We start from the raw sequence: 12,973 nt of genomic DNA, 5'->3' as shown, positions 1-12,973 counted from the left end.
AGCTTTATCATGTAATGATTGACTTCTTTGATTAGTAGGTCACAACGGTTTGGTCAAGGATGTCGTAACATTGTGGGTGGAAATGATTCAGCTTTTTTAAAGGTCTAAAGGTAGACCTCCATGTGCTTTTTATTGCTAATCAGGTCCAGGTTCTGTGTTAATACAGGGAGTTTCAAAGGTTGCAGTCTACAGAGAAATGCTCACAGCGTGTGTTCAGAAACTGAGCCTTAAAACCAGCTATCAGGCCTTCTGGGTCTTTGTCATGTCACAACAAAGCCGTCCTCAACCACTCCCTCAAGCCAGAGCCCAACTTGATGCTCTCTTCTGATTGGCTGACCTACTGTTAATAGAGCTCCAGAAAGAAACCCAATGGAGAATTCCATCTGTTTCATCTTGTTATGAAAATCAACACTTATTGACAGGGTAAAACTGGAACCTTTAACAGATAGACTGATATATTTCTAGCTTTTTGTGAAGGAATTTGGGAATTTTTATGCCTCATGATTTTTATTCATGTCTTTATTTAATGCTCAGTAAATGCATGGACACACAAATACTCTTAAATCATACTCTATACTCCATCACACTACAGTACAGTTCTTTATTTTGCAGCGTGAGGAACATTTTCAAACAGTAACATTTTAACTACAGTTATGAGTTCCTTATCCTTTGCGATAAGGTCAAGTTTAAGGAGCAATGGAAAATATGAGATAAATAGTCTTTGGTGACATACAGATATTAACTTACACAGATAACTTAAATATACAATTTTTTTAAATAGTTTGGCTGAACACACACAAACACAAACCCGAACATATTTTAAGTATACTTATATAGACATATATAAGTAAGTGACGTTCACAGTCGTCCAGATGCCACATGTAAGTGCACTGACATTTCAAAACACATTAAGTGTCAAATGCAACATTTACAATATGAACCTTGTTCAACTTTCACAAGTTCATTACAATGAGTGAAATTCAAGCAGTGAGAGACTATCGATACACATGCTGACATTAAAGTGCTTTCCTGTGACCCTAAGGCTAAAAAAAAAAACTCCAAACGCAAACCTACTGAGATCCTCCTACATCATACAAAACTGGGAGATCTTGGGAGAAACATTTCACCATGCCATCTCTGCACTCATTCCTACTGTATGTGTTTTTGTAAGAAGAAGCCATTGAAACTCAACACGCTTCAGCAGGGAGGTATTAGCAGTTGTGCATAATTTGCTTACACAACTCAACAAGACGCAATGCCTGACGTCAGAAAAACAAGACTACGCAAAAAAAAAAAAAAAAAAAGCCTGGGAGCGCAATGGTCCAGAACACAGATCAAACACAGGAGATAAATGTCGTGATAGGCTCCATACTTAAGTTCAAACACATACACACACACACAGTTTGTGTGAAAAGATACAATTTTAAAAAGAAGAGAGATCCACCAGGGTTTTTTAGCATTTGAAAAGCCTTTTAATGATTCGTCACGAGACATTGATTAGCGCCATTACAGCTGAGAGAATGGCGTGTTTCACCTCAGCAAGCCTTTGAACAGATTAGATTTAGGCCTAAAGGAACAAGGCCTTTTACCCTGTGGCCTCCAGGCTCAAATAATTCCAAAAGAAGAGAGAAAAACAGAGGCACGATAGAGTTAGACACTAAATATATAAAGCTGACGAGTAAGTAGAATTCCAAGGAGAAGGAAAATCAGAAGACATCCCAATAAAGATGGAAGAGAGAACAGTAATGTGCGATGTCAAGTATTGTCAGATATTTGGTGAGGTTAATATTATGGTCAAAATTTTAATGGAATTTTATTATTATGTTAAATTAATGTTAAATGCAAACAGAATCTAAAAGATATATATCAAATTTTAAAGGTCCCATACAGTCTAAAGTTAAATGTCCATGAGCTCTTTGAGTATAAAGCTGGTCTAAGTTCTATATTAATACAGTGAAAGTATCAAAGGTGTCAGTCCACAGAGGAACACCCATTTGCTGACTGACCTCTTGTTACTGGAGCTTCACAGAATAGCCTGAGGGAGGAGATGCTAAACTACTTTCAGATGGTTTTTCTCCTTAAAACCACAAACATCTTCTTATGGATATCAACACCTCAGATTAAACACTGATGGGACCTTTACTTATTTAAATGACCTTGCATGTACATCAGTAAGTGGAAAAGACTGTGTATTCCTAGACTGAAACGCTTGACTCCATGTAAGTTAAGGAATGGAGGATAAGAATGGAGATAATATGTAAGATGAAAATTGTTCTTACCAAAAATACGGGTTTTGGTTGCTTCTCTTTGGGACAGGGGGCATCTAAGCCATGTTAAATTTTAGCACGCATTACAAAAAGAACTTGACCTCAGTTATTTTCAGGCAATCATCTGCCCACCTTTTCAAAGATGGGCATAAATAGAAAAAAAGGAAATGTCAGAGCATGTACACACATATAAAAACTGACGCCTAAGATTTTGGTCACTGTGGTCTCTCGTTAGAAACCTGCATTGTAAGAGTGGAGCCTTAAGCCACCGCCTCAGCACTACTCTAATTCGACATACTACATGTGAAACAAAACATGCCTATTGCTGCAAAAAAAAAAAAAAAAAGCTGCAATTTTATTTAATGGAATGTAAGGAACAGTAGACCTTGATGAAGTTACCCTAAAGGACTGAGGCATGTGTGGACACCATGTGCCTTAACATTTTGGTATTGGCATAGAGTGTTTGACCGTGGGGGGCTCAGGGGCCTGCCTTCCCTGCTGTGGCTGTCCATATGCCTGAAATGGTTAAGATGGCTTTATTAAACTGCTGTCAAACCAAAGTCCATACTTTCAGGGGGATCTCATGAATCACGTGAGAGGGCTAATGTTTCAGACTTGGCCTCTGACAGGGAAAAGTCAGCAGATCACAAAACACAAATGGCCACTAAAATGCAACACAGAAACTGATCCTTTAGGTGTTCAGGTTCCTACCAAAACATTGTATTCTGAGCCTTCTTCGTCTTCTCCTTCAGTGTGGAGTTAATGCGGTTAATTCCTGACTCCGAGTGCCCCATAAATGTGAACTGTGGTCTTGAAACATAGTATACTGCTGAGTGATGAATTCCCAGTTCAGCTGAGAGCTCATGGACTCTTCCAGGGATGTCAGTGTTCTTACTGAAATACACAGTTGTGAAATGACCTGGGGTTCCACAGTTGACAAAAAGGCGAGGGCAGAAGAAAGAGGTAAAAGGGTTCATGGGGTCATTTAAGAGGTCGTCGGGAATACATTGGTTTTGACAGGACTTCAGCTCAGAGTTCAGGTTGAACTCCATATTAGGGGCTTAAGTGTTTGATCAATGAGCCGCAGGATAACCACCACTGGGGAGGTCAGTTGGCAGGCTGGACCAGACGACTGGATGATGTTGAGGACAAGCCTTCATTCATACATTAACAGGATTAAAATGTCAAATTAAGGGATCTTCGCTTCTTTTGTGCGATTAGGAGGGAGAATTGAAAAGACTTCCATGTCTTTGTAATGCTGTCAGGATGGTGGATGAACTCAAATTAGGGGCTTCAAAAAGATATTTCAGAGCAATGAACTTGAATTTGAATGTCAAATTTCATCGGTTCGGTCGGCACAAAAGGTAGCGAGGCAAGAGGTTATGACATTTAAGAGGGGTATAATTCTTAAGTTGACATGGATAAACAAAAGTTATGGACTACATCAAAATCTAACGCAAAGACTAGCAGTAATACATTAAGAGATAAATAAATTGAGATATAGATAGACTTGCTGTAGCTGTTGGTCTTTTTTCATTCATCCATAGCTATGAGGGCTTCTGGGGTTAATGGGGGACGAGTCTTCTCTGCCACTCTGACCAATGAGCTGATAGAGCCGGTGGCTGAGGTTCTGCACCTGGCAGGTTCCCAGGACGCAGCCAACTCTCATCAACTGGGCGTGATGAGGGTAATGGTGACCCCCTCGCAAGTGGGCATGGCGACGAACTCTCAGTGGCCTTTTCTTGAGCTGCAAAACCCTGGCGAGCCACGCTGGGCCTTGTGAAGCCAATCTAACTCCTGAGGCTGGCTGGGGACTGAGGAAACTGGGCAGCCATTTTGGGGATGGGCTGGGGACTGAAGACGAGACGGCAGTATTCGGTTGACTTACTGATGCCACTGCGTTATCTTCTTTCTCTGGCTGGCTGATGAGGTCCAACCTGAGGAGAAAGTAAAAATCAGGTGAGTCCTGATTGTCCAGCTGTGCTATTCTCATTTATTTACCAGGATTCAAACCACTCTCCTAATCTATGTATGACATTTGTAACATATTGAAATAAGCCGTTCAAAATATTTCATGTGTTGAAAGAGAGAGACCAAAGATACAGGAGAAACTGCAAGTCAATCAGAAGAGGGACTCAGATCCTCCCTCTTGACTGGCTGGCTGGTCTGTTGTCACTAAAATGCCTAAGCACAGCCTAGGGAGGTTTTTGGAGTCAAAAATGTGGAGTGAGAAAACTACTTTCCTTAAAATGGATTTCTGGTACACCAAATTGACTAGACGACTTGTTAAGATGAACATGTTCCGCAGTGTGATGGACCAGCGGGTACAAGTCGTTCTGCAAACAGCAGCAAATGACTCGCCATCTGTTCATTGTTTGACAGAGACAGTGCAGCTCCTCACTAAACTGTCACCACCATGTTTGTACAGCACACTGTGACTCAACTCCTTGAGGGTTAACCCGTCACTGCTGCTCAGTGTTGAGAGAAGTAAACAGAAGAGTGTTCCATCGGTAGCCAGTGGATTAATAGGATGAAAATGTTGGATGCTATCAATAGTTTCTTCTTGTGCAAAGAGGTTTGAATACAGCATGAGGACAAATATATCCATTTGTATTTTCTGAGTCAAGGGTAAATTTCTCTCACAGTGGCAGGTTTGGCTCTGTTTTCCAGTTTTCTCAGAGGCAGAAGCTACCGCTGATCTGGTTATGAAAAGTGTGTTACATTTGTAAAATGCTGACTTAAGTTATTTCACCTTGAACACGAAACCTTTAGGCTCACTGAGAGATTGAGATGTGAGACATCACAGCAGACGGCTTCTCTGTTTGTGTTGTGGTGGGCTTGGGATTTCTCTCTGAAACTCAAAGCTTTTGCTTGATTGAGTCCCAGCTGCAGACTCACAGCTGGTTGGTTTGGTAGCTTGCAGGCGACCTTCTTTCCAACAGTGGCTGTAACTGAATAAATAGTTGTGCAACGCCAGGCCACAGACACAGTCGAGCACTATTTCCAGGACAGGACTCAGTGCGCCATAGTGCCACATCACCAAGTCACACCCACCTGGTCTAAGTGAAAGTTATATTTGGCCACACAGGAACGTTCTTCACATGGGCCACAGAGCAGCAGTGGTGGCCATGCACCACTTTTAATGTATATTTATTATGTACATTATTTGTACCTTCATAGCTTCTCAAAAAACAACTTTTGAGAAGAATGTAATCAGTGTTTATAGCTAATTGATGTATGTGAGGCAGCACATCCCAGCCTGGGGCCTTTCTGTGTGGAGTTTGCATGTCTTCCTGTCCTTTTGTGGGTTTCCTCCCACCGTCCAAAGACATGCATGTTTAGGTTAATTGATAACTAAATTGTCCGTAGGTCTGAGTGTGAGTGTGAATGGTTGTCTGTCACTGTCTATCTCTGTGTGTTGGCCCTGTGATGGACTGGAGACCTGTCAAGGCTGCACCCTGCCCTCGCCCAACGTGAGCTCGGATTGGCTCCAGCAGCCCCATGACACGGAAACGGAGAAGTAGTCGAAGATGAATGAAATAATGATGCGTGTGAACACTGTATACATGGTATGGAACTTGGTGAAAATTATAACCAAACACCATGACAAGCTAAAATAGTGTGAGATCGTAGGAGTTGTCTTCAACACCACAGTTTCAGCTTAGAAAGGTCAAACTACAATACCAATGCATAGGCAAAGAGAAGGTGATATAATTGGCAAGCGACCAATGAAAACCAATTAAGTCCTTATAATGAAAAGAATCAATTGGGATAAATAGTACTGGAAACATCGGGATAAAGTAAAAACACCTCGATAATGTTCTTATAATTGCCCAGATGAGATGAGGGACTCTGCAGGTCTGTTTTTTAATAAGCTGATCAGAGCATCCACACTGGCACAAAGACAAATGACTGCGCTGCACGTGCACTTACAAAGATAATACTTCCTGGAAGAGATCAAATGGGGCAGATAATGTTTTCACAAGATGACCAAATGTCACTACAAGAGTCTTACAACTCCATAGTGATAGAGTGCAGATCTGGCAGGCTGGCAAACGATCAAAGCTCTCCAAAGTACTTCTGCCGCTGATAACACAGTCTTGCAGTAGCTTACAGGCAGTAAGTAAAAATTCATTCCGACTGAAGAACATTTTACAGTTCAATAAAAAGCAGCGACAACAGTTGATCAAGCCTTGTTTTTTTCTGAACTCCGTCTGCATTGTTGGTTTCGCCTATTTTGATGGCACATTGTCATCCCAACCCTCCTGACCCCGGCACCATGCAGCTGATACGCTACATGATTACCAAAGTGGTTTGAGCTTACTTTAATCGGCAGTAAATATAGCACACTCATTACATTTCAAGCAATCCCCCACTAGGTAACAGTGGGGAGATTGTTGGACTAAGTAAGGGTTTGTCTTTCCTTTGTCTTTATTTATTTCCCATGAAACCCAGGGACCAGTTCTCCGGGAGCAGCTCTGCTTTCATAACCTTCTCGCTGAGACGTGATTTAATTTATGCTGGCGAGGCTTAACATTGAGAATGCAGAGTGCAGCCAGTAAATAACACAGACAGACAGAATGCCACGTTAGAAACTGTCTGCTCTAAAACCACATCACTGCCATGCAAGCAGACACAACACATGCGTCAAACAACAGCAGCTTTTCCTTATCCTCAAAGCCACATTTGTTTCTCTTAAAGCTTTCAGTACATTCTAAGCTGCTCCTCTTACACACATATATAGCATATGTGCACATTCACAGCTCCACAAGGGTACAGCTCCCTGCATGGAGCAGGAACCTGCATTTTTTAGATGCAGAAGGTGGAATTTTAGGTCTTAGGCATTAATCCACAGTGGAATTCCCTGGCTCTTTGGTCCCAGCCTTCAGCCTCCTTGGCCTCAGTCTAGGTTTGGTCAAATTGACTCCGTCAGAGCTGTACTACTGCTTCTGCTGTAAATATACATCTGAACAGTCAAGGTCAAAAAGGGGGAGCCTCTATCCTGATAACTTACAGCAGAGACAGGACTGCTTACAATCATTTTGCAGGCATGAGTGGTTTTCTAAGAGGGTGCCCGTGATGAGGATTGTGATGCACTTGTTTTTTTGATAAAGTGTAATATGTTAAAGTAGAGATAGCAAGTTAAGAGGACGGACCCAAAACCAACTGCATGTGGACTCTGCAAACATTAACAATGAAGGAGGTCATCCTGAGTGACTTGTATTCATAGTCTGTTCTTCAGGTAAATATTATGTTAGTCTGTGAGTATCTACACTGTACATCTGAACCCCACAGCTTTCAAATCTAGACATACTGGAGTGGGTTAGCGAATTAACAATGTATCTGAGGAAAAACATGACTTTATTTGGCTTTAAACCATTTTGCACGCACAACATGTATATACACGCAGCTATGTCATGATCCCAGTCTCTGGTCCAGATGGAGAAAAACCCACAAACCAGCTTTACATGTCATCCGTCTCAAGGCAAAAAAGCCTTTTCACGTTTCTGGAATCTGTGTTGTAAAGCTAAAGCCATACTTAACTTGTCGTTTGGCCATAGTCTCTGGCTATTTTCTCTCCCTCAAGATGTTATGTAAAAAGACAATTAAGGGTATGTGTAGCATGTGATCCAGAGAACATGCAATTTCTTCTTGGTTGAAAAGGACCCATAAACCATTGTTTCAGTGTCTTTGTGTTTGTTGTGGCCTTATCAGGGCACATTGGGACAGCATGGACATAAACATAGAACAGGGAAGGAATGGCAGACATCTAGCCTCAGACACACTCGGGGGCCAGCGGTAGAGAAATGTTTCATGCTGTCAGCCGGAGAAGGTAACAGAACAGGATGTGCTAGGTGGAGTACAGTAAGAAGGAGACTTTACTGTCCTAATCAAAGCTGCAGGACATTTTCACGAGAGATGTAGAGAGCAATGCAAAAATGAGAAATATGGAGGCTGCTGACAGAAAGTGAAAATCAGGGGAGGAAAATCTCTCCCTGTGTTGTCAGGGTGAAAGATATTTATATAGACTGGGGTTGGCTACAGTGCTGAGGGTCTTCATAAAACTGCCACAACCAACCTGCACAACCACACAGGTTGATTCTTTCAACTCTTTTATATGGCTCTTGGCAGTTCCTCCTGAAATAGCTCCTCTACAATGGAAGGCATTCCAGGTTTTTGCCATGGTTACAATACTAAACACTGCAGAATGTCTGGAGAACGCTCGCCATAATAACATTCTGTCTCCCTTAACTTTTGACACAAAGGCTAGTCTTGTTTTAGGAAACGATGGTCATTTGAGTTAAAAAAAAAGTACCTCCTCAAGATTAGATGATATTTGTTGTCATGATTACAATAATATAACAAAATGTGTGGAGGAGTCAGGGATAATCAAAATTACATGAACTGATACTTTCACGTGGGAATCTCCTCTCATTTCATCTCATCTCAATCATTTTCAGCATTACATTACTCACCTTTCCATTATATAAGAAAAAAAATTCTATGCACAACCACTGATCTATTGGTTTATGTTGAAAACATTAATAAACAAAGGACTACATCAAATCAGGTCAATGCTGTGACCTGACTGAATGTTCTTGGAGAAAGATGGTGCAGTCAAGGCTACTTTCTGGCTAAGACACTTCCAAACAGAGACGGGAATGAAAGGGGATTACAGTGCTGGGCAGGTGTAGCAGGGAGGCCACGGTAACACAAACAGCTGAGTGGATACAGCAGCCGTTCTTCCTGTGCTCTCTCTTGGGTTTCAGCAGCAGGTGTTCACCTGATTACTGAGAGTGGCTCATATTTATGCATAATGTATTTATTATTTAATAGTATTTTATCAAGCTTTTGATAAATCACTACTCCAACAAGAGATGGCAGATATTTGTCCACAGTCAATGAGGATTCAGGTCCTTGCTGGGTTGTGCTTGACTTGGCCCTTTACAGCACAGCTTGTTTTATCGAGGGAGGCTGGTGAAGGATCTTGTTGATGCATAAATGGTTGCATGCAGCCTTAACGGTGACCACTCCAGCATCCTTCCCTGAAATAAAGACTTCCAAGCACTAATTGCTCAAAACTGGGGCTTTGTGTCCTGTTCCATAAATAAACGTCACTTGCGAAATACAGAAGTGCACTGCTGTAAGTTAATGATCTGATCATTGATCATATTATGGATGTATTTAGTATCGCTGAAACCGGCTGGTCCATATGTACCGTCAGAGTTTATATCAGAGTTCTCGGAGTTCTTATCAGAATTAATACTTAGTACAGATAAAATTATTATAGTGGGTGATTTCAAGACTCACGTAGATGCTGTCAGTGACAGCCTTAGTTCTGCATTTAAGTCATTACTGGACTCAATTGGTTTTTCCCAGAGTAAAAATTAACCTACTCACTGTTTCAATTACACCCTTGATCTGGTGTCTAACATATGGCATTGAAATGGACCAATTAGTAACATTTCCCCACAAACGCTCTTCTCGCCGACCACCACTTAGTGACATTTGAATTTACACTAAATGGCTGCAAATCATCTGGGAGTAAATTCAGCTACAACAGATTTATCTAAAAAGGGTTGTGACAAATTTAATGATATTCACACGTCATTTGCTAAACTGCCATGTCTGAAGTCAATGTCCCTCTCCCCTACACAAATTGCACTAAGGCCTCACTGTGTTCAAATCTTAATTTTTTTCAGATTGAACACTGAAAAAAAAAAAAGTAATAAAACTGTGGAGGCTGGCACCCCGGTATAGCCCTCAAATTTGAGCAATAAAATGTCACGAAAAATTGGAAAAGAAGCAGTGGTACAGTAATGCCTAAAAAATGGAAGACAGAAGTTCCTAATCTTCAGCGTTGATAGAGGAAAACAAGAACAATCGCAGGTTTGTCTTCAGTACTGTAGCCAGGCTGACAGAACCGTTAGCTCTTAGCAGTAATGATTTTATGGGCTTTTCTACTGATAAAGTCGTAACAATCAGAGACAAAATTCAACATCTCTCACCTATAATTGGCAGTAATCCACCTTCAAATGCAGCAGCTTCTGAATCAAGTCTAATGCCGGCGTTTTATTTGGAATCTTGTTCACCTTTAAATATCTCCGAGCCAGTTTCTGTTCATCTCATCATTTAAACAATCAACTTCTCTTTTTGTCCCGATCTCTACCAGGCTATTTAAAGACGTTTTTCCACTAATCAACATGTATATGCTTGATCTGATCAATGTTGATCAGAACACTGCTGCACGAATATTAAAAGCAACTAGAAAAAGGGATCACATTTCTCCTGTGCTAGCTTCTCCTCATTGTAAAATTATTATTACTTTATTATTATTTCTGTATTCCTGTCTTCGTCCCACAGGTGCTGAATCATCTCTGATGTTCCTGCTCAGTACCTGCTGCGGCAAGAGTTACCTTTAGTCATCATTACTCACCACCGCTCACTCCCCATTTTAACCTCTTCTTCTCCCCTTCTGCTAATATTTACTAGTGAATAAACTGCCTCTGCTTCTCTCTCTGCTGCCAGTGGCCTGCTCCCAGACCACGCCACTGCAGTTCTTATGATCTTTCAGTTAGGTGTGATAATGCAATGTTCTTGGCTTTGCTAGATATAAAATGAACTGTGTTATCTGGGAAGACCTTCATGTTGGGCTCTGTTCAGGGTCGCCATATCACATCACTGAGCCTCAGTCTGATTTTCATATGCGCTGACACTGAAGCAATGGTTGTAGATCCAACATCCACCAGAAGAGGGCATTCACACACTGACTCATCCACATTCCTCACTATTTCTTGACACTGCAACTCCACACATGTATTGCATAGCAGCCAGGGCTCCCTCACTTTCTGGAGTTGCGCTGTAGACCAATGTCTTACTGAGCCATTGTCACTTATGGCATGGAAAAGTACAGGAGCCTAAGAAGATCCTTAACAATACACCACTCTAGTATTTCTGGCTGGGTTATTCATAGGGACAAACTGGTTTTCCAACTTTGGAAATATTTTTTTTTTTCCATACAGAAGCACAAGGTGATTAAACCAAGCAAAAGCTCTGTGGACAGTTAACTCGTGACAGCATTTTGGACTGAGAGCTGGAGGAACAAGAAGCAGAACAGTATCACTTTTTTTTTTTTTACACACAATCTAAAAAATATAGATGTCATATCTCAGCCACGTTTGCAGCAGATCAGCTACAAAACGAAGAACATAAAACGTTTTTACGCTTAAATTCTCATGTTCTGACTACAAGATCTCTTCCTGACTATTACAGTCATAATATCCAACCTCTCACAGGAAATGCAACTGTAATTGCATTATTAAACATTATTTGAAAAACGATGACTAAAATCAAGATTTGCTCTCTTGGCTCCGTTCCAAACTAATTTAGAATAATTCTTGAAACTGATTAATGTTGTTTCTAAATTTGGAAAAGGTGAAAGTAAAACACACGGCAGCAGGGACTATCTCAGGGAGAGATAGCGTTTTACAGTATCACGTGAAAACCTTCGACCTTGCAGTCCGTGACATTAACTCTGCCCGACACAACAGCACAACTCCAACCCTGGTGGGATTTATTTCACTCCATGTGTGACGTGTGAGTCCGCAACAAACACAAATCGAACAGCCAAACCAAAAAGTAAATACATAAAAAAAAATCGAGTGGAAAACAGTCAATCGGTGGTCATGTCACGGATGAGAAATCCCACCAAAAGAGACACAACGCTAGCCACACTCGAACTTAAGTTAACAAAATGAAAAATAAAAACACACAAAAGGTTGCAGTCTGCTGAAATGTTAAACGTAACATATCAGCATTATCTGTCAACGTGAATAAAACAGCACTTCAGACACATCCAGGCGGACCAAAGCGGCTGTTAACTCCACCGGCGCATTCATATTTAAATAGAGTGTGCCGCTGCTCCGGGTGCGTTTATTTTATACGTCGAGAGAAGCCAATGAGCGGACAGGAGCGGGTACTGTATCTGACATGGAGTTGGTCTTAAACACCGAGCCTTACCTGTTGCTGCCGGGACGCTCCTCGACTGGTAGAGCCTGCAGCCGCTGGACGGAAACCAGGCTGATGCAATACACAGCAAGCGGGAGAAGGTACCGCATCTCTGGGCCAACTTCAACTTTACACCCTCTCCGGAAAGGAGCGGGCCACCACACCGACTGGACTAAAGAGAAATCCAGAGAGCGGGGAGAAATAATGAGGTAGAGTTAAAAAAAAAAAATCTAAATAATAAAAACAGAGACAGAAATATCCCCAAAAAGTGTGTTTCTGTGGGGGGCAGATGTGACAAATCATCAGTCAACCTGTCAACAATAAGAGAAAACTAAGACAGTGAGTGCAGTTAATCACTTTTTACGCCCTTTTCCTTAATTTGAGGCATTTAAATTTATTTGGCGCCTTTTGAACACGCCTTAAAATAAGTGGACCTCTCATCAAACTGTCCCATTAAACTAATGTTTCACATTCAGTTCACATTCTTATCAAAATTTCCAACAATGCATCTTAAATCTGTCATGCAAATCAATAAACAGTTACAAATTAGGAATAAAACATGCTCATTATATCAGTTAAAAAAAAAAAATCTTACCCTCGCAGGAGTTATGAGACCCTGGGTTTAGCTGTTAAGGTTTTTTGGCTGTTTGTTTGTTTGTTTGTTTTTTGTCGTTTTTTTTTTTTTGTTTTTTTTTTTT

General features: G+C 41.1%; 1 protein-coding gene across 2 annotated transcripts; it reads right to left on the bottom strand.

The window, feature by feature from the left end:
- Positions 1–548: 548 nt before the first annotated feature.
- Positions 549–12,973, bottom strand: adm2a (adrenomedullin 2a). Of its 2 annotated transcripts, none has more exons than XM_029495295.1 (3): positions 12,871–12,973; positions 12,288–12,461; positions 549–4,204 (listed from the first exon to the last, which is right to left on the bottom strand). In XM_029495295.1, exons 2-3 carry the CDS (start codon positions 12,383–12,385, stop codon positions 3,805–3,807), a joined length of 498 nt encoding a protein of 165 aa, XP_029351155.1. In that variant the 5' UTR covers positions 12,386–12,461; positions 12,871–12,973; the 3' UTR covers positions 549–3,804. The 2 variants fall into 2 exon arrangements, with proteins under 2 accessions (XP_029351155.1, XP_029351154.1); XM_029495294.1 differs by having other exon boundaries at positions 12,288–12,447; positions 12,871–12,965.

The sequence above is a fragment of the Echeneis naucrates genome, chromosome 23, assembly GCF_900963305.1.
Source record: "Echeneis naucrates chromosome 23, fEcheNa1.1, whole genome shotgun sequence".
Classification (NCBI taxonomy): domain Eukaryota; kingdom Metazoa; phylum Chordata; class Actinopteri; order Carangiformes; family Echeneidae; genus Echeneis; species Echeneis naucrates.
The sequence above is the reverse complement of the archived record's forward strand: the minus strand, read 5'-3'. Positions and strand labels throughout refer to the sequence as shown.